This window comes from Pteropus medius, unplaced genomic scaffold (assembly GCF_902729225.1).
Source record: "Pteropus medius unplaced genomic scaffold, Ma_sr-lr_union100, whole genome shotgun sequence".
NCBI classification, from domain to species: Eukaryota; Metazoa; Chordata; class Mammalia; order Chiroptera; family Pteropodidae; genus Pteropus; species Pteropus medius.
In genome coordinates this window covers 16,654,266-16,676,134 of record NW_024352787.1, presented here as the reverse complement: position 1 = coordinate 16,676,134, position 21,869 = coordinate 16,654,266, and the positions used below count along the sequence as shown (strand labels likewise).

At 38.6% G+C, this 21,869-nt stretch overlaps 1 protein-coding gene across 8 annotated transcripts in view; it reads right to left on the bottom strand.

The window, feature by feature from the left end:
* The window catches only part of GLI3 (GLI family zinc finger 3), a 268,706-nt gene that overhangs the window by 6,238 nt on the left and 240,599 nt on the right, over positions 1–21,869 (bottom strand). For all 8 annotated transcript variants that reach the window (XM_039849280.1, XM_039849281.1, XM_039849282.1 and 5 more), the window contains 4 exons: positions 11,754–11,903; positions 10,480–10,644; positions 4,857–5,147; positions 207–534 (listed from right to left, as the gene is read on the bottom strand). In XM_039849280.1, the coding sequence (XP_039705214.1) occupies positions 207–534; positions 4,857–5,147; positions 10,480–10,644; positions 11,754–11,903 (934 nt within the window). The remainder of the gene's footprint in view (positions 1–206; positions 535–4,856; positions 5,148–10,479; positions 10,645–11,753; positions 11,904–21,869) is intronic.

Genomic DNA, 21,869 nt, shown 5'->3' with positions numbered 1-21,869 from the left:
GTTTCAGTCTTATTCTGTCACTACTTGCTTTATAATATGGACTCTCCAGAAAGGCAACATTAATATGTATGGTTATGGCATAATTTTAGGACTGGTGGGAAAATTAACAAACATAAAACCAGGACCTAGTTCCTTCCAGGGTGCTGTGGCTGCATTTAAAAGAATAGAAAACCTTGAGCAGACACAAGGTCTGATGCAGAGCTCACCATTTCCTATGAGAGGAGAGACCGCAGGGGCTTTGGGGGGTAGGATGGGGTTTAGGCGCGGTAGCATTCCATTCACTTGTTTGAGTCTTTCCAGTTTTACATGCTCCATCCATTTGGTCCCTGCTGGGTTTCTCCTGGCTTGCAGGGCGAGGGACGTGGTGGCAGTGGATATGGTTGAGTCCATGATGGGGGTTTCGTCGATGGCACTGAGGTCTCCCATACCACCTCCATCCGTCAGAGGAAGCTCGAGCCCACTGTTGGAATAGTTGCTGATGGGGGATTGTTGGCTGCTGCATGAAGACTGACCACTAGGGCTTGGCTGAGATGTCTGTTGGGGTCAAGAGGAAAGGAAAGAAATGTTACTGAAAAGGTAAAAGGAAAGGAAGTCAATAATGAGAGATGATGCAGATCAAGACCTAAAGGACACTCAGTGGGTTCTGGCAAATGGAGGTGGCCTCCCTTGACCACAATGACTGATGAACCACTGGGTGGATATGAAGTGGGGGGTAACGAACAGCAGGGAGTACTACAAGTGGTGTGACTGGCGTGATATCAGCCATGGAACCCTGTCCAAAATGCCAACTCTGCAAACACACTTCCTCGGTTCCAATCCCACTCACACGACTTCATTCTTTGGGCAAATTACTCAGCCACTCTAAACTTCAGTTTCCTTATTTATAAAATGAGGACAATTTATTTATCTTAGAGGTTGTAGGAATTAAATTTGAAGCCTTAAGAGCCTACTAAGAATAATAAAAAAAAAAAAGCCTAGGTAACAGCAACTGATTGGCTCACAGAACATTAGCAATTATTATTATCCTATTGGTTAATAATAATAACATTATTATTATTATTCTAGTTGGTTTCAGTCCTCAGGTTCATTATGTTGGACTAAAATATACATGGAAGACATGCTCCATAAGCACACACTACCTCCTCTCCAACAAGAGCCCCTCCAAGCTGTTCAGGGCTGGTTCCCCAAGCTTTTCCTTCTATAATTTCTCCCCCTTCCTTCTACATTTTCCCACTTTGTAGACTTCCAAGTATGGTGTGGGTGAAGACGGTTGTAAGAAGTAAACCTTCAATCACTTCTGCTGTACCCAGAGGTGAAGAAAAGCTGCAAGTCACAGCCAATCCAAGCATAGGGAAGGATCTCCCCATTCCCTGATTGTGCCCCTAGCATTTCACTAGGATAATCAGGCACTGCTACCCTAATCCCAACCAAGTGGACTATGTAAGACAATTCTGCAAATAGATGGGAACTTAATCTAGTTCTTCCTGCAGAGGCTCCTGCAAATGGGGAGTGGAAAGCTCCCTGTCGCCATGTATAAAATGGCCTGCATGAATAGTCCATACAACCTAGAATTGTTCTATCTAAAATCCCACTGGTGCCCTGGTTGATAAACAACCTAACCGTTTTTGTACAGGTAAGTAATGTTCAGAAGTTCAGTGACTGCCCAAAGTCACAAAGTCGATGGTGCAACCAACCTAGACACGCAGCCCAGTGCTACTTCATTCCTCTACAGTACCTTCTCCATTGTTACTCTAAATAATGGGGCCTGACGGCAGCTCTAAGAGCAAATTCTCCAGAAAGAGATAACTGCACACAGTCAACGACAGACCACTGTCATCTCAGATGGAAGGTACAATACTGTCAAAAGAGGTTTAGGACACAGGTGTTCCTCTGTGGAACCCATTGCACTTTTTCTGCAACCCCAGAACATACAGCCAACAAAGCAAATGAACACATATCATGTGAGTGCCACATAAGACACTAAGTCTGTCCTGGGCAACCAAGCAGAGCAAAGTAGGATACACAAATTTGATCATGAGTTCATAAAGCCTTACTTAAGTTTTTGCTTCAGTAGTCTTGGCACAGCAGACCACCTGCTCCTTCCCAAGGTTCTTGGAGCAGTCAGGGCTTTTGATGCCCTTTACTCTGGATTGTCAAGTCCGAGTGTGTGTGTATGTGGATCTGTGCGTATGTACATACGTACATGCAAATGCTTCCACAGGGCAGAAGAAGGCACAAATGCATTTACAGTTAGATAACTTCTTAAAGGAGCTCAGACATTTAAATATAGATTAAATTGCTAACAAAAAGTGTATACGTATCTTTCTCAATGGAGGTGGTGCATGTCTCATCTGGATTTACCCTAGTCAATACGGTAACTAAATAGTATTTGAGAACATCTGCTTGGTCGGCCCCAGTGTGATTTATTATGCAAACCTAGACAAACAGAACAATGAATTTCACTATCTAACTTCACATTTCCACATGCTGAATGTTCAAAATAAGTGCTTTTATGTTTAAAACATATCTAAGTAATGTTCACTATCAAAGATATACAAAGCACAAAACTAAAGAAAAATGAAATGAATAAAAGTTAAATGTTAAAATGAAAACAAAATAGAACAGAGAAGCCAAAATTCCCTCACCTTATTACCCACTGTCCTTAGGAAGTGAGAACAAGACATTTAGGAGCATTACACAGAAGGGATGTTGAATTAATAAGAAAAAAGAAGAAAGAATTTAATTTTTAACATGGTGATCAAATCAAAGACAAGATTTTACAGAAAGAATATTAGAAATGTAAATCTCATTTACATTAGTAAATGTCTATGAAGATATCTACTTATATCAGATATGCATGTGTGTATATGTCTCCTGTGGAAATCTGGTTAATTCATTAATGTCACTGAGCCTTGGTTTCCTCACCTGTAAAACACAGGGCCTCATTTCAGCCTCTATGATCTCTTCTGGCCCTGTTTCTATGACTTAGTTACTTTATAAAATATTTTATATCTGTGACATCTCATATCACTGAGCCAAATTTCTATAAATTTTTATTTTTATCAAATTTATTTTGAAATAATAGACGTTTAGAGATGAGGTGACAAGTGTTCTTGATCCAGGGATATACATAAAGGTACAAGAGACTTCAGGTTCTTAGGATATCCTACCAACATAAATCATTGTCTTTCAATGAAATAATCTAGGAGACCACAAATTCATATTCTTCATTTCATTAAACACTTGAGGATAAACTGTTGAATGGTCCACACAAAATTATTACACAGTTAGACTTTATTTTAGGAAGTCAATATGTGCCTCCAAGAAAAAGTATATAAAACACAGTTTATGACCTGATTAATTTAAAGTATAGTGATCCGTCATAATACATATTTAAACATTTTACTAAGGTGCTTTTTTAAAAGCAAAGTATAGCTACCCACTGGGAAATAATGATAGATCTGGATGTTTATTTGCATTATTTTTGGCTAGACTTAATGTCACTAAGACTTGTAAGAGTTCAAAACAAACTCAGTAAGTCATTAAAATTCAATAATCAATTAAATTCTACTCCATCAGTTCTGAAATTGTATATGCATCATTCCCTGACCATAAGTACTAATGCACAGGGATACTCAGAAATTTATAGGTGTCCATCTAATTGCTGGACTTTCCTAATTTGAAGAAATGCTTCCTTAAAAATGGCTCCTTAAACTGACTATAAATCTGCCTGCTTGATCATTTCCACGGATCTGGAAGTCTAAATATGAGAATTCTATCTGGTACCTTTCCTCTGCCTCTAGCAAGAGACAGACCAGACCAACACACATTCATAGAGTTGACTCCGTGATATATATATGACCAATTATAAATATATTAAATCTCCTCTGATAGTCTTTTTCATTTTTCTTGTTGTTTTTAAGAAAATATTAGCTATCTTATCATGGCACATACATAAAGCAAAATCACCAACCGAAGTTTGAAAGAAGGTCCAACAGTAGCATAATCCATATATCCTATTCGTCACTAAACCAGAGAGATTTTTGCTGATGACATCTTTCAACCCCTCTCTTGCTGTCCACCTCTGGTTCAGGCACCACTGTAGATATGGTCTCCAGTCTATCAAGCCAATCTCTAGACTGGCACTAGAGTTGTCTTTTCTAAATGTCAGCTGTACCAGGTCATTCCCCATCACCAGCAAAACATAACCTTTTACATCCTCACCACTTTTTACTACTGCACATTCCCCTGGGGCCCCATGGATGGTGCTTGGCTATGCATGGACCTGCTCCTTTCCCTCTCTGAGTGCTGAAACGGACAGCCATCTTTCCCTCTGTCTCTTCCATTGCATCCTTATGTGCAGTGGTAGTTAGATGCCCTCTTGAATGTTTTAACACAGACTTGTGTTAAAGACCCCCACACACTGAGTTGTATTTGTTTTTTTGGTCTGCATATTCCACTGGACTATAAACCCCTAAAGAACAGAGACTATAGTTTATTTATGTTGGGGTACCAGGGCAAAGAAGACAGGAAACCTGTTTACCAAAAGACCGAATGAATGATTTTCTATATTACAGGTCCGCTGAAAATGTAGACAGTTGTCTTTCTACCTGCCACAAGATGGTATGGCTGCAGATTAATTTTCGAAACCTGTTAGGGAACCTTTCTGAGCTGCTATTCTATGCAGAGCAACTCTTGAGTAAGCAATCCAGGTCACTCAGCTTTCGACCTCCTTAAATCAGACAGCCTGATGCAATGAGGACAGGGGCAGTCTAGTCCCTCTCAATGCCCTACCCAGCTCTTTTAAAAGACCTAGGATAGCTTTGAGAAAACCAGAAGAAAAGCGAATGACATACCATGGGCTTCTCCGCCTTGACTGTTTTCACTTGTAGGCATTCCTCCTGTTTTGAGGTAGTGTTGCTGAGGTCCTTCTGCTCACCAAGGGCTCCCTGAGTCTGCCGGCCAGGTGACCTGGACTGTGAATGGCTGCCAGAATCTCGTGGTGGTGGGGGCCGAGGATGTATGTCCCCACGCTGCTTCTTGGTGACATGAGCCTCTGGGCCATGCACTGTCTTCACGTGTTTCCGAAGGGAGCTTGGGTCTGTGTAGCGCTTAGTGCAGCCTGGGATTTTGCACACGTATGGTTTCTGCCGAATGCCACGAGAATGAAATAATAAATTGTTATCAAAGTGATTATGCCCCAGCCCAACAGACTTTTGTGGTTGCTCATTATATGTTTAATTCTTTCAAAGCATTTTCACAAATCTTTGAGGTGTTCAGATACCTCTAAATGGTACAAAGTTTCAATAAAGGCCATTTGAACATTGTTCAGGGTCTAGAGAATCTAGCTTTAAGAGGTTATTGTTCTAGAGAATGCTTAGGGAGAGCTATGAACATGTAAATTGCATTTATACTCTTGGAAACATTTACCCTATGAGTAGGAAGAAGTATCATAGTGTCACAGTAGGTGGTGAATAGATATTTGATGATAATGATGGTGATGATGATGACAGAATGCAGCTTAAAAGATACCATCTTTTAAGCAGAAAAATGCTATACAACTCTCTAGAGAGCTTGTGTGAAGAACTTTCTTAGAGACAACCCTGTATAGTTCTCAGATTTAATATCACTCTACCCCCTTTGAAAATGTGCTCTTTACACAAAGGCATAATAAAAAAAAATTGCCTACAGACTCTCCCATGTTAGATATCACTCAAATATGTTCCTTTGGGTAGTATTACAAATGTGTGGGGATGGTCAGGGCTCAGAATATCCAGAACATTTCTGATCTTCAAAGTCGTAAAACCTGTTATACTTTCCATGAAAGCTCACTCATAAACTGAAAAGGGCTGATGAATGATATCCTGGAGATGAGGAGTCCAGGTCTAGGCTGTACTCCTGAGTATGAAGGTCTATAAATCATTTCATTTTCTATGTGAGCCAGTGATTAAGCCTACATATAAATAGAGTCATAAAAATTACATAGATGCTTATAGCTCAATATTTACTCAAATTACAGAACTGCTGGCATTGTATTCATGAGCAACATCAGAATTGTGATTTTGTTTACTTAGCTTGAAATACAATATATTCATGGATGCTTATATGAGTATATACTTATATCTATGTATACCAGAAGACGAGCTATTAGGTAAGCAATAGTCATAAAAAGCATGACTAATATAATGCATCCATTATATTAAAAAAGGTGTGCTATCTTATAGAGTACATGTGTCTAAAAGATGCTTTTTCACTAAAAGCCCAAGAACAGACTGAGCGCTACCTAAAAAGGTCCTAATGCAGTGAAGTGAAGATTCTGAAAATTATTCTGAGAGACTTCACTTCCAAATCTGAGATTCTTTTGGGTAGAACTGATTCCCATTAACTATGAATTACTTCTATTCAAGAGCTCCTATGATTTGCAGCATGCATACACACACACACACACACACACACACACACACACACAAAATGAGCGCATCAAATGCTATGCATTAGGGACAGAAGAATGGCTCTGACAATTAGTGCTATTACAGTGCTCTGACACTGGTCAGCCCTGTACTTGCTCAATGCACTGTGACAGGATGCTCCATCAACAGGCAGACTGAGATGCATAGGGCAGGTGTGTGGAGATTAGTGGGGGGAGCACAAAGCCAGGGTAGTGTTAGATGTTCCAAGAACTACTCTTTCCACAAATATATGCATGTGGATACTCTGGTTTCACTTGGAAATGAGGACACAGCTAGAGGTGGAATGAGTCTACAAATGTTCATCAGTTCCTAAATGTCCAGGAATAACAGCACATACAAGTACATGTGTGCCTAGGTACCCTAGGGCGTGAACATACATATTATCTACCTACAAAAGTCTATAAGTACAGGTTCAGGAAACCTATGCTTTACAAAAAATACATTAACTCATTTATGTAGCTTGGTTCTCAGATTTTGTTATGATCCATGACTGAAATGAAATATAGTTGTAGGCAAAGGTAAACATCAGTCTCCCTGAGTTGAGTTGCCCACGTTTCCAGTGCTGGATGTTCCATTTCGGCATGGTTGTTACCTTTCAATTCACTGTACTGAAAGGTACTTTGTAAAAGCGATTGATACTTTTTGTACTTAACTCTGTAGAATATACCCAAATAAATTTTTCAATACACATTTAATAATTATCCCTACTACACATAAGACTCTCTAAACACAAAGTTGCATACAACAAGATTTAATCTTAAGGATTATAAAATAACAGTAAGAAATATAAGACAGCATGTAATTATCTTTAATGCAAAGTATAAAGGCTACAAAATGATGTGGACAGAGGGAAATCATTTTTTAGTTGGGATGATCATGGGAGGCACTAAATTTCTATAATGCCCAGCTCATTGGGTCATGGTAAGAGTTAAATAATATAATGTACATTAAGTTCTTACCACGATGTTTTGCACACAGTAAGTTCTCAGTAAACAGAGCTTTTATTAGGAAGAGATACTGTAGTTGAGTCTTGAAAGAAGAACAAGATTCTGCAGGATAAAAATGAGGGCAAGAGGATGTGAAAAAAGAAGTCCTGAGCAAAGGTCCAGAGGTGAGACCATTTCATGCATGCAGGCATGGCTGTTCAAGCATAGCCTGTCTAGAAGGTTCCATTCATGGTCACAATGATGAAAAGTCAAAACTGCAAGTGCAGGCTTGGGCCAAATAAGAGCAAGTATAAGCCTAAGGAGTATAAACATTTCCCCCAAGAAAGAGGGAGCCATTGGAACTTTCTGGAGAGGGAGAATCAACTGAGTCAAAGCTCAAGGAAACTTGCTTAGTGCAGCTTTGAGAGGAACATGAGCTGTGCAGTCTAGAGTAAGGAGCCCTGACAGAGGCCGCTACTATGGCCCTAATGGGCGTGGCAGCGGGGGTGGGAAGGTGGGGGATGAGCGCCAGACTAGCTTCCCCATATGGAAATTACTCCCTTCCTGTTCTAGTCCACCATATTCCTTGCTGCATCTACAACAGCAAAGCACTTGGCACATTAGCTATCAATATTTCTTTAGTAAATCAATGTAGGTACAAAGAGGAAAGCAAATAAATGAGACAAGGCATCTAGATTTATTTAGGATCGTCGGATTACATGAAACTGGATTTCCTGGACAAATTCAATTTTAGTATATCTGAAACTGTCCATTAGTCCTATGCAAGGACAAGCTTTGTAAAAAGAATAAAGAAAAATAATTTACATATTTGTGAATGAAATTTTATTTATGTATTTATGGTTAATCATAATTTTTATTTTAGGAAATTGTTCAACCTTGGTGTCAGATGGGTACTAGACTTATCAGAGTGATTACTTTGTAATGTCTAATTACTATGCTGTACACCTGAAACTAATATAATATTGTTTGTCAACTGTAATTGAAAAAAATTTTAATTATCTTACCTTTGGTAAAAGATATTATTGATCAAGATATCTTTTAATCTCATTAAATTCTCATGTAGAAGGGCACTTTTTACCTCACAGAATATAAGCACAACTTAATAACACACTTAATAACAGCAAATAGACATGTGCACATATTTTAAGTCCATGAAAATGTAAAAAGCTCAGTAAGTATGTTTATATGTGTATACTGCTGATCCTAACATACCCACTACCCAAATTTCTCTCCTACAACAGGGGAGAACCTTGGCTTAAAATCTATAGGAATGAATACCCTCTAAATTTCTAGTCAAAATTATACTTAAATATATTAAATATAGTTAAGTACATTAATTAAACTCTATATTAAGTTAATCAAACCCCGCAAAAATTTTTAATTATTTATTTATTTTTAAATTGAAGAAATAATTTAAATTTTTCCCTCATCTAACTCTCCGTAAAACATTTTAAATTGAGATATAATTCACATACCATAAAAATAACCCTTTTAAGTTGCATAATTCAGTGGCATTGAGTACATTCACAATGCTGTGCAAACCTCACCTCTATCAAATTCCAGGATATTTTCATCATCCTGAAAAGAAATCCTGTACCTATTAGTAGTCACCTCTACTCCTACCAACTGGCAATCACTAATCTACTTTCTGTCTCTGTAGATTTGCCTATTCTAGGCTCCCTAAAACTTGGTACAAACCAAGTATAGTAGATTACAGTGTAACTATTAAAAACATTTTTGACTTAAAAAATGGAGATACGGTATCTCCCCTAAATAATAAGTTCCAAATGACTCATTATTCCACCATGACCTTTTCAAAAAGAGTCTGAGTATATGAACCTGCATGTGTGAGTTTATGTGTGAGTGTGCTTTTTAGAGACTGTGGTTGAGCTCATTGGAGGTTTTGCTCTGCCAATTCAGCTGAAAGGAAAATCAGTGAGGACCACCTTCAGCCACCTTAAAGCCAAAGGCCAGTGAGCTGACTGGCACCCACTGTTTTAACCAGATTCTCTCTCCCAACTCTCCATCTGGAAGATTATGAATGGGCTTGATGTCAGATCACAGCCATGCCAAAGTCAAAATGCTCCTTCTCTCACACATTTCTAGCAAACTAACCGATGACACACTTTGTGGGGCAGAACTATGCTTCATGTTAACAAACTCTAGTTAGCTCTCCTATTTCTACCCAAACTGTGAGAGACTTTTTTGTTAATCTCTGGATTCATTCAAGAGAAGACTTCACAGAGGAGCCAGAATTTGAGCTAGATCTTCAAGGAGAGTTGGAGGTCAGTAGGCAGAGACATGCAATAAAATATAAGCAAAATGAATTTGAAATCATTTTCATTCTTATGCTTCTCTGAAATTTTGGGGGGGATAACTACCTAAAAAAAAATAGCAACACAACAGGATCAACTCACTAACCATGACGCTTTGCTCAATATGTTACCTTAAATAATTGACTAGAAACCATTCTGGGTTTCTGAGAATAGTTTGCAAGATTTATTGGAATTTAGGCTATCTGGAAATTGTACTTAGCCAAGACTGGTTGCTTTGTAAAAGTCTTTTATTTTATTTATTTATTTTTTATTTTTGATATAACGCATTTGCACATACCACCTGGAAAAAGCAAATAAATATGGATGTTTTAGTGGTAAGCTGTCAGCTGTCAATATGTTGCTTCTGAATCTATCCTTGGTGCTTGCAGGGTCATTCTTTGCATGGATTCTTGCTATTCCACTGGAGAAGTGGATGGAATTCCAAGTCAAATGCTCTTACTGTTTTGTTTGACTTGTAGGTAGTAGTTCTGAGCAAAGTGAAAACTGTTTGCCAGGAGTTTTAGCAAGTTCTCTCTTCACCTGCAGTACGCTCCAAACCAGGCCTAGTTTTCAGCCTACACCCAAGTCCCCAAGCCTTCACCTGCAATGAGTGCTCACTCATGCTGAGTATGGTCAAGAGGAAATAGAACAGAACAGGCTCACCTCTCCACAAACATTCCCCTTGAAGGTTCATTGTTCCTACCCACAAGCTCTGGGTCCAAAGTATGTCTCATGGGGGAGGCTTACCTCATTGGAATGTGTTCTGTTTTGGTGCTTGGCGCGATCGGAGGCATTTGAGAAAGCCTTGTTACAACCTTCGTGCTCACAGACATACGGTTTCTCTCCAGTGTGAGATCTCAAGTGTGTTTTCAAGTTTTCTAGTCTTGAGTAGGCTTTTGTGCAACCTTCAAACTGAAGACAACAGGTAAATCTGGATTACTTTATACAATAACAGCTTACGTTTAACCTCTCTCACAGTTGATGGAAATCTGATGTTTTGAGGGTCAGCAGCATTTCAAAACCAAGGAACATAAGTCCACTGAACTCTATTTATTTGGATTCAGATGGGGCTCAGTGCAGTTCAAGAGAAAGTATTTTCAAAGCTAGTAAAAACTCTGGAGATTTTTTTAAGAGACCACTCAATGCCAACAATGGCTTTCTTTATCTGCTCATTGATCTCCTTGAATTCCCACTGATTTCAAATTCAGCACAAAGTTCATTAATATATGGCTTTGTGTCCATACAAAGGCATGGAATTTGATCATGTTGGTAAAGGGCCTTTAAGATGTAAAGTACCAGAGCTCAACAGTGCCCAGTGTTCCTGGTGGGCACCTTAGTGAAAGAAGGCTTAACCCTGCAGGAGTCCCAGCTTTCTTAGGCCATTGGGACAGACTAGGAAGGTGAAGAAAATCTCTAAATCCATAGTTATATTTTTAAAAAGTTCAACTTAAGCTTTTCAGGTCAAAGCTGGTAACACCTTTGCCCTCCCAGTCCTCTGACACAATGGTATTGGCACAGACATGGTGGCTATGTGCTCATTCCCAGTGCCAAAGTGTCCCAGCAGCTGCCTGCCCACTTGCCACTCCGCAGAACTATGCTGTCCAATGTGGTAGCTGCTCGCCATGTAGGATTATTTACATTTAAATTAAATAAATAAATAAACTAAACTAAAACAAAATAGTTTCCTGGTTGCTCTAGACACATCTCAAAAGTGCTCAAGAGGTACATGTGGTTTGTGGCTACCATGCTGGACAGGGCAGGTCTGAAACACTTTCATCATCACCCAAAGCTCAGCTGCCAGCATTCTTTCTCTATTTCTCATTTCCCTTCCATTTAAGAAACCCCTTTCACAAACCCCCACATTTATCACAGACAGTGCTGCAACCCAGCATGCCTCCCCTGAGCTGAAGTCATCATGCGCAACCGTGAGAGCATGACGAAGGACCGATGGTACAAATCCTGACAACCATAGGAGTGAGGTGACCCTCTAAATTGAGAGACTGTGTCACCCATGTACTCACAGTGCATTTGTGAGGCTTCTCTCCTGTGTGTCTTCTCATGTGCACTACCAACATATACTGGGCTTTGAAGGGTTTCTGCTCTCTTGAGCAATCTAACCACCGACAAACAAATTCTTTCTTCTCTCCATGAATATGGTCATTATTTATATGCTGGAGTTTGGAAAAAGAAAGAGAGAAATTAAGTGGAAATATATTATTAATTTCTGAAGGCAAGAAAAAGAAATGTTAAATATGCCAACAACAGGTCCTAAAGATAACACGATAACTTTACTATTTTACAGATTATTTTATTCTAATTAGTATATTTCTTAAGTAAATTTGTTCTTATTAATTGTATGAATACTTCCTAGCTAACAAGAGTGACACTATTTGGAGGAAGACTGATGTCCCAGAAAAAGTATTGCACAGGGCATCTGAAGAGCAAAGCTGCCAAATGGGGTAAGCCACACGACCCCTCCTTGGACCTCTGCTATTCTCATCTGCCAAGTAGGAGTCAAGGCTAAACACTCACAGAGGTGCTCTCCAGCTCTCATGCTGTATAGGCCCTGGGTTAGAGCCATAGCTCATAGAACATATGCATGCACACGACACACACAATTCTGTAATAAGGAGCAAGATAAACCAAAGCACTTTTTCAAACTGCTCTTTATTTCCAATTAGTGGGATTTCCTCTTGAATAAGAATCACAGAGAAATGAACGGAGATATTGGAGATGAGGACCAGTAATAGTCAATAAATTAGTCTCTCAGGATTTTGGCTATCTGCATGTACAAAAATAAAGAAATAGATTACCTAGTTTCTAAGGTCTTTTTCCAGCTCTATAATTCTATTGATTTGGTTTTTAAAATGAAGATGAATTTCCCTGAATTCCTCAATAATTCAAAGTTTTAGAATCTTATTTTACAGAATTCCTTGGAGTCATATATCAAGTGTCCTACAACTGGGAGACATAAGAAACCTATAGTAGCACCAAAGAAAGAAAAGGTTCTTAATTTGGATCAAATTTAAATTAATTTCAATATGATTTAAATGTCAACTTATGGATTAATGAGGAAATTTGTGTCCTAGGTTGCCATCCCACATTTTATTTGCCTTAATGTTAAGGTTTTTTTTCAAACACTTTCTCAAAAATACATAGAAATATACCAGTAAACATTTTGTGTAATAGGAGAAAGCTCTCCTTGAGTTCCATGTACTGCATAGTAGTGACAGAGCGTTTAATTACTTTTTCCTGCCTTGGCTCCAGTGAGTGGTCTCTGGGGGCTAGAGGGTAAGATGCCACTGACACAGCCTGCCTTTCCCAGTTACTCCACTAGGCGGCCAACTGCTGCCAGGAAACAATGAAGTCTGGCTGGCTGTCTCCGGAGTTGAAAACTGATGAGGGCAGAAAAATGTGATTACTATTCACTTTCCTCTCTTTGAGCAGCTCCCAGAAAGCCGGAGGAACAGAAGAGAGTGGGCGATACAGCACAACACACAGAAAGACAACTGGGATCCTTTCAAAAGCTCTGAAGACAAGGAAACCACACAAAATCACTCAGGTTCATGATGGAGTAACAATCCTGTGGCAACCAGATGTGAGTTTCCTACAAAAAGCCAATTGTCCGAAGTTTTAATGTTTGTTAAAAGTTATGCTGGTGCATATAAGTATATGAAGAGAACAGACGTGCTGGACAGGGGACAACATACAATCTTTAAACTTATGCTTCAAGTATACTTTTGCAGTCCATTCACACATCACCCCTTCACATCATCACAATGTGTGCTGACGTTCTGCCTTTAAGCCTGCGTGATATAGAGGGGTTCTATGAATTCTCCTTTCCAGGGAGAAAAATTAATGATCACACAAAACCATTCCATAATAATTGTTCTTGGTTGTTTTTTTCCAATTTATTGGAAATACAGCTCCTTGGATTAATATACATGAAAGGAAAAGAAAGGATGGGAGAGAGAAAAAGAGGAAAGGTAGAGGCAGGCAGGCAAAGTTAAAATTAGAAAACTAAATTACAATTTAGGCTGAGCCTACTCCTTGAGGCCAGGACCCGTGTCTTTTAGTTTCATATTCTCATCAATTGACAAGTATCCCTGGTACTTAGCAGGGCCTCAGTAAATATTTATTTGTGGAACTGATTTGACTCACACAGCAAACTAAAGTTTCACTGGACAAAAGTAATTATATTTGATGCTTTTGCTTATCTTTTTTTCAACTTTATTTCACCTACTCTCCATACCATAAGAGTTTAATATAAAGTATTAAATTACTGTAACATACTATCAAGAATTCAAAAGAATTTGAAAGATATCCAAATGTGAACCCTACCTTGCTGAGTGGAATACAAAGAATACACTGTGACAGCAATGCTGCATTTGCCTCTCCCATATTTACACATTCATACTGAGTGCCACTCCACACCAGGCCTGGCACTGAGGCATCAGACAGAAATGATTCCTGCCCTAAGGGAATTGCCATCTACTAAGGAAAAGATAATGACTTAAGTTACTATACAATTATAGGTGTGATCAGTGTTCTGAAGGGAAATAAGTTTTTATAAAACAATTAACAGGGGATCCCAACTCCGTGTGGAGCATCACAGTCAGCTCTCCGATAAAGTAACATTTAAAGTGAGACTGGAAGGGTGAGTGGAGGCCCACCAGGGGTCCAGGTAAGGATGGGAGTGGAGAAAAAAGAACACCGGTGCAGAAAGATGAGACAGAAGCACCTAAAGGAGAGAACTTGGTGCCATTGAGGATCAGGGTGAGAAACACCCACGGCAGGAGAAAATGGGCCAAGGCATACAGGCTCCGGCACTGGCACTGCTTGGTACAGTATGAAGCGTGGACTTCCACAGGCCGGGTGGGTACCACTGAGGTAGCCAAGTTTGTCCCACATAAAATGCAGTGCGCCAGGTCAGGTCTCTAGCAACAACTATGGGATATATCCCTAGAAAGAACTCACATACACTCCACCAGAAAGGCACCTGGACACCAGCCCTCAAAGAGGAGAACATCAAGGTTAACTAGCATTACTCAGGAACTGGGATGACCAGCAGGGGAGGCACCAACAATGGCCAGTGAAGGAAGAGACTCTTATCTGTTCTCTCCAACACACTGGAGGAGCTAGACTTTAGGAGAAGAGTTAAGAGGTCTCCTTTTTCAAGTGGGGTGCAGAGCAGGAACAAACACTCCCAGGTCCTTGAGCGCATGCCTGGTCTAGAAAAGGAGGGAAGGCTTTTCAGTGGACATGAGGTTGGAGGGTTAAATTGGGTGGACTTCAGTAACCATGTGATGGAGAGGCCACAGAAGCTGCCTACAAGGATGCTAGGGATCCACTACTAAGCTCAGACAATGTCTGAAAATTCCAGTGGTGGGAATTCCATATGAATTAGAAAGCACAGCCCTGGTGTTGTCTCCACATGGCGAGGACGTGTGAGGACAGGTGAGGACGTGGGCTGGAGAGTGGAGGTAAGCATCTTGGAAATTTTCCTTTTCTTCCCTCTTAGATTAGCACTGAGTTCCATTTAACATGCTTTTGTAATTCATGAAACTGTTTGCGTGCCAAATTGGATGGAGATCACAAGTTCTTTTTCTTAAAAGGAGATTCTACAACCTCGGCCAGCAGGGACCAGGTTCATTTTGCTTGTTTTTATGATCCAAATGCTGACTACAGGACTTAACCAATTACTATAAAGAAATAGAGAGATAAATGTCTAACCATTATGCTATATACCTGAAACTAATATAATATTGAATGTCAACTGTTATTGAAAAAAAAAAAATTAAAAAAGGACATTAGATAAAAACTGAGGAAATTTGATTAAAGATGGGACTTTAAGAATATTGTATCAATCAATATTGGTTCATTAATTTTAACAAATGTACCATACTAATGTAAGATATATAAGATGTTAAAAATAGAAGAAAATGCTGTTTAAAGCAGTCAATTTATTTACCACCTCCCCCCGCCCCCCTGCCAAAAGAAAGAAATACAGAGACATCTTTCTATTTAGGTTGTTCAAATGCAGTTTAAGTTTAAAACATTTCCTAGAGCTAAATTTCAAGTGAAAATTAAAATTCTAAGAAATCACAGACTTTATATTTATATATCCATGTGTCCTGAATATTTACTTTTTTTTTCTTTGCAAATTGTTTTGGCCTCTGCAGTGAGTGCTTGCGACGGCTCATCTCAGGGCAGACCTTATATTTTGGAGGGAAGAGCACAGTGGGAAGCAGATGAGTCCAGACCAATTCCTGATAAGCTGTGTACCTTTGGACAGTTCAATTAACCTATTTGGGCCTTTATTTTCTCATCTGTAAAATTAGGGTTTTGACGTAAGATCAGGTGTCAGCAAACTTTTCTGTAAAAAGCCAGATAGTAAGTATTTCAGGCTTTTTGGGCCAAAAGGTCCGTTGCAGGTTCTTACCTGCTGCTGCCATGGACAGCACACAAATGATGGGTGCAGCTCTTCATCTATGGATGCCAAAAGTTTCACTTATCATGAAATACTCTTAGAAAACATTTTTTCCAATTATTTAAAACCATAAAAACCATTCTTAGCTCATGGGCCGTGCAAAAACAAGCAGTGGGCCTGCAGGCCATTAGTTTGCTCACCCTGAACTAGATGACTTGAAAGTTTCCTGTGTAAGCTAGCAGAGCCCATGCCTTTCTTAATCAAGCTGGCTCTTAAGCCTGAGGAAGTAAAATCAGAAGGAGGTATGTTTCAGTGACAGAGAAAAGAAAAGGCAGTAGAGTAAGGAATAAAAATCAGGACTCTGGGCTAAAACAAGGGGAAGGTGTTAGTCAGACAGACTTTCCCCTCTGCATCATGTTCCTAGGACTGGGTGGAAAAGCACACATTTTTTGCTCACTAAAATCCTAAGTAGCTAAAATGACTAATACACAGTAAGTTCTTGATATTCAACAGACAGACTGATCCCATGTGAAGCTGGCCTGAAACTCAATGGGCATGTGTTTATTTGTGGTTTCATTGAAAATTTGACTTCCTAGCAGTGAAAACGTTAATCAAATCTATAAATAATTTAATTGGAGAGAAAATAATGTATGATTAAATTCCAAACTAATCCAACACAAAGACATGCAATTTGCCAGAGGCTCAAGTGCCAGAAAGAGATAGATGGTGTAAATTAGGGGGTTGTATGCCAACTCTCTCAGCAAGGCCTGTCTGGATAAACAGGACAGGGATGCCAGCACCAGGAAATTCTCTGGGAAAGGCTGAGTCCTACCACTGAACTTCCTGATGGATCCATTTCTTCAGTTTTCCAACAGGTACTGTAAGCTTTTGCCTTAGGAAACTGATGGCTCATGAAACAAAATATCTCAAGAGCCCACAGCAAACCAACAAAATTGATATTTCACCACTGTGATCATGTTTGTAGCAAGATGGGCCAAGACTCAGTATTCCCAACTCTTCCACTCCCCATGGAGCTGTGGGAGCACAGAAAAAGGTGGGAGAGAAATCACTGCTTGCTTGGCAATCAAGGAAGTGGAAGGTGTTTCTTTCTTTTAAAGGGTTCTCTCTAGGAAGCCCAGCACTCAGTGGCAACCACAGAGGCTAAGGTGCTGCAGGAAGAAACACCTGAAGGAAACAGGACAGTGAGGCTTTTTTTTTTCATGAGCAGCAAAACAGAAGCCCACAATGAACTTCACTAAGCTAATCAGGGTGCTTTCTTCTTGCTTCGTTATGTCACTCTGAGCTCAGTTGGCAGTTTTTCTTCAGTCTGATTCCTAACCCTGCAGATGAAACACATCTGAGCGGCCCTTCAATCTGGAATGTTACTAGCTCTCCATATACAGTTGCTGATCCTTCAGGTCATGAACCTTAGAAGCACACTTCTGCTTTCTTCCATCTCCCTCTCCTTCAGCCAGATTCCCCACTGATTCCCACTCAGAAAGCACAGTTTTCTAGATGGGTAGGTAAGCACCCCGCTCCCCCTCACCACCCCGTTCTAGGTGACATCCTCTGAAGGGAATTAACAGCACAACTTAAAGGTGTGTGTGGAATATTTCCAAGTCCCCATTCGACTTCTGCCAGATACACTAATCAACAGACCAATGCCTTTCTGTTTCAAGTGGTTCACTCTCTAAATTAGCCAGCTCTGTAATGTCAAGAAGGTAAATTCCTTCCACAGTTGTAATGAAAATATTACTGCTGAGCATGCCCAGAAACAGTGAGGGCAGGAAACATACAACTTTAATTTCCATATGGCTCCCTGCGCAAATACCTAACACACAGCAGTCTGTCAGTATCTATGGTTTCTCAAATAACACACAATTTTCTCACCAGTTTAAGAGGTTTCTCTAAAGTATGTTGCCAAGTTTTTCACAGTACCGAATAAGAGCAGAGAATATATGGTGCTCAAGTAAACATGATCTCTCTACAAACAAACACCCACATATACATGTACGCATACACGAATACAGACAGCATTGCCACTTAAATATAAAAGAAAATAAAGACCTGGAAAGTAATGTATTTCAGATGTAAATACCCAAGACAATAAAACTGTACTATAGGCTTGTAGGTGGCTGGGTTCACGGAAGCCTAGAGATGCTTCTTGGACCCTCAGTTTTTTATTTTGATTCATCTCTTTGTTAACAGTTCTCTGCATCTTGACTCACAAACATGCCACTATTCGACGCCATCCTTTTATTTTAAAAAGAAAATAAAACATACATTTCCTTCTCAGAATATCAAAATGGAAACATTTGATACTTTCTAAATCTTTTCATGTTGCTACCAGGGTTAGCTCATAAGTGAAGTTAATATGTTTAACAGCATTTAATAATTTGAAACTTTTAAGGATTTGTGGAGGAGCCATTAAGAAAGACTTCTATTTTAGCATAGGATGGGATATGAACAAGTAAAAATTTTAAGAAATCTCAGTTTTCAATCTGTTTCCTGACTCTCTAAATCTATCTCTACTTAGTAGTCCATAGACATTTCTGAAAAGGAAAAAGGAAAAATAATTCAGAATCAATTAAAATTTAATCTATATTAAAACTGATTTGAGAGATTGAAATGCTTGGCCTAAAAGAAAACTCTCAAAATTTCCATCTGAAATGAGGCATATACCTTCTTAGTTTATGTATTATTTGACACACGTATCTTGTTTTAAAAGTTTTACAACCGCTGTGGCATGGATTCCATTAAGGACAGGCTGTGATGGTTCCTAAATGCTTCACTGCGCAGTAGCAGAAAAAAGCAGGAATCACAAACTACTAGGGTTGAAATAGGCCCTTTATCTCAATACGCACTTTAGTTTTAGATACATGAAATAATTTAAATGGTCTTAGTGGCACCCATCAATCTTTCTAACAGAGTGTTTAAAAGTTTTAACAGCCTGTTATGGGAAGAATCTTCACACGAATCTCACAAAACAACAGTTTTAATTCACACTACCTAATAAAAATATCCAAGTATCTATCTTTCAGTTTTCTAAGGGAACTATAAAATTATACAAACAAACAAACAAGCAAACAAACAAAAACAAACAAACAAAACATCAAAAGGACTCAAAATTTTGGGTACAAAACTGCATTCTCTTCATAAAAATAAAATGTTTTATTTCTAAATTGTGAGTATTAAGAATTGGAGTGATAAAAAATATGCTTCTTGGTTAAGAAAAAATAAATAAGTGGAGTCTTTTTTATAACTTTCTTCAAGTTATTTAAATCTTGTTTCTAGATACAAATCTGTAACAAAATTGTTTTATGTGTAAGAAAGGCAAAGTTCAAAGATAAATATTTTATGTAGAGGAAGGGCTTCATACCTAGAGAATGTAAAGTAACTAACTTAAAATACCTCCCTCACCCCCACCCCATCAAGATCAGCTGAATTTATATTCCACTGCAATGGAACTCCATCATCATTCACATTTAAAAACAAGAGTACAGAAAGGATCAACATACCGACACATGCTAAAACGTGTATGAATCTTGACATCACACTAAGTGAAAGAAGCCAGTCACTGAAGGACTAATATTGTATGACTCCAGTTATATGAATGCTGAGAATAGGCAAATTTATACAGAGAGAAAGCAGGTTGGTGATTGCCAATGGCAGAGGAGAGAATGAGAGATGGGGTTTCTTTTTGGGGTAATGAAAATGTTATAAAATGGACTGGGGTGGTGACTGCACAACTCGATGAATAAATCTAACACACTGAATTGTTGTATATTTTAAATGGGTGGATCACATAGCATCTGAACTATATCTCAAAAAAGATGCTACTCTTCCACCCCTCCAAAAAAATGGAAACCCAGAGAGTATACTTGGTGATGGACTCTGGTAATAGTAGAGACTGGAGGTGATTTTAGGAAAAGTGAAGGAGGAAATAGCCAGGTTAAATCTCATGTTCCCTGAGGACTGCATCTGTCCTTCAGACAGTAGGAGTGGGGCCTAGCAAATGATTTCCCATGGAAGCAAAAGGCTGCATCTTTATCATAATTTCTATTAATACACACACACACACACACACACAAACTATCCACAGACAGATCAAGTTCAAATGGAACATACTTTTATGACGCAGTATTTCCTGGTGGACTTCATACTGGACTCAGAGTTAGCAACCTGGGAACTTCACATAAATGATAACTTCTCTGTATATCCCTTCCTCATCTTTCAGGTTGCAGAGATGAATGGAAAGATGGAGAAAACTGAACTTTGTGCAGAGCCAGAAACAAAAACTAAAACATCGTACACTAATATTAGTTCAAGTAAGTTAATGCAAAATACCACATGATTTGGAAAAACTGGTTATTTTCTATTGTATGATATATTCTAAAATTACTAAAACCTCATAGAAAAATTCAAGCACAGTTAATTCAGAATCTCTGTATTTTTGGTTTGGTTGTTACCTTGAATTACAAAATACCTAGATGTAAATAATTATATAATTTGTGATATGATTTAGCTGTTACCCCCTTCCCAAAAGAAGTGCATGTGTTGCTGGTTCGAAGTTATATACACAGAATAATACTATACTGGCTTAATATTAAGGTGACTTAAAACTTAATGAAATTTTAGCTTTTGAAATTTATAAAAAGCAAAATACATCTGTCCTTCAATTATGCAGTATTTTTTTATGTGAGCTTTTTCATACGCGGTAAATACCCACCCCACACGTTTACGTTGACTTTTTATACATGGTTTCCACTTATGTGGTCTCGTTTTATGCGGTTCTTTCTTTTCGATTTCCATTACTGGCAATTACTCTTTCTAAAAAACAATAGCTTAACTCAGCAACGTAAAAGAACGAATACTAACACAATCATTAATGATCTTCCCGTTTGTGGGATGGCAAATAAAAAAGCATGGTGACTACTTATGTTTTTTGGGATTGGTTTTACAAATGTTTTGCTGTAGAAGCTGAAAGTTATAGAAGGAAAAATGTCTTCCTTTTAAAATGCTTTTAGTTTTAGATAATACACCTTGTCATCCACATGACTTAGAACATTCAAATATAAAAGTTATGTGTTTGCCACCAAATACAACTTCCTTGATCCAACCTTTAGATCAAGGCATTATTTTCCACCTTTTGAATAATTATACTAAAAGGAGTTTTAATGGTATTGTTAACAAACTTAAAAATAATGAACCACTTACAGTTACAGAAGCCTGGAATAAATACACAATTTTAAGTGCTATCAAGAATATTGCTTTAGCTTTGAGTGATATAAAGCCATCAACTTTAAATGCTTGCTTGAATGCAATATGGACATAAGTGGTCATACCAGGGAATATGGTTCCAACAACCGAAGAGGGAGTAACTGGCATTTTTAATTTATTAAATAAATTTCAAGAAGAAGGCTCTGACAATTTGATTGTAGATGATATCAACAAGTTACTGGCTGACTGCAAATTAACTGATAATGAATTAATTCACTTAATATCTGAAGCCCATCTTATTGATGAATACGGCAGTGACCTTGAACCTGTTTCATTCACTGCAGAAAACTTTTAGAAAGCTCTTCAACTGACCACAAAATTGCAAACTTCAATTCTAGATTTTGATCCAAACATCCATGAGCCTTAAAATCTAGAAAAAATTTTAAAATATGTTGCTGTGAATATCAAAGAATTTATGAAAACTTAG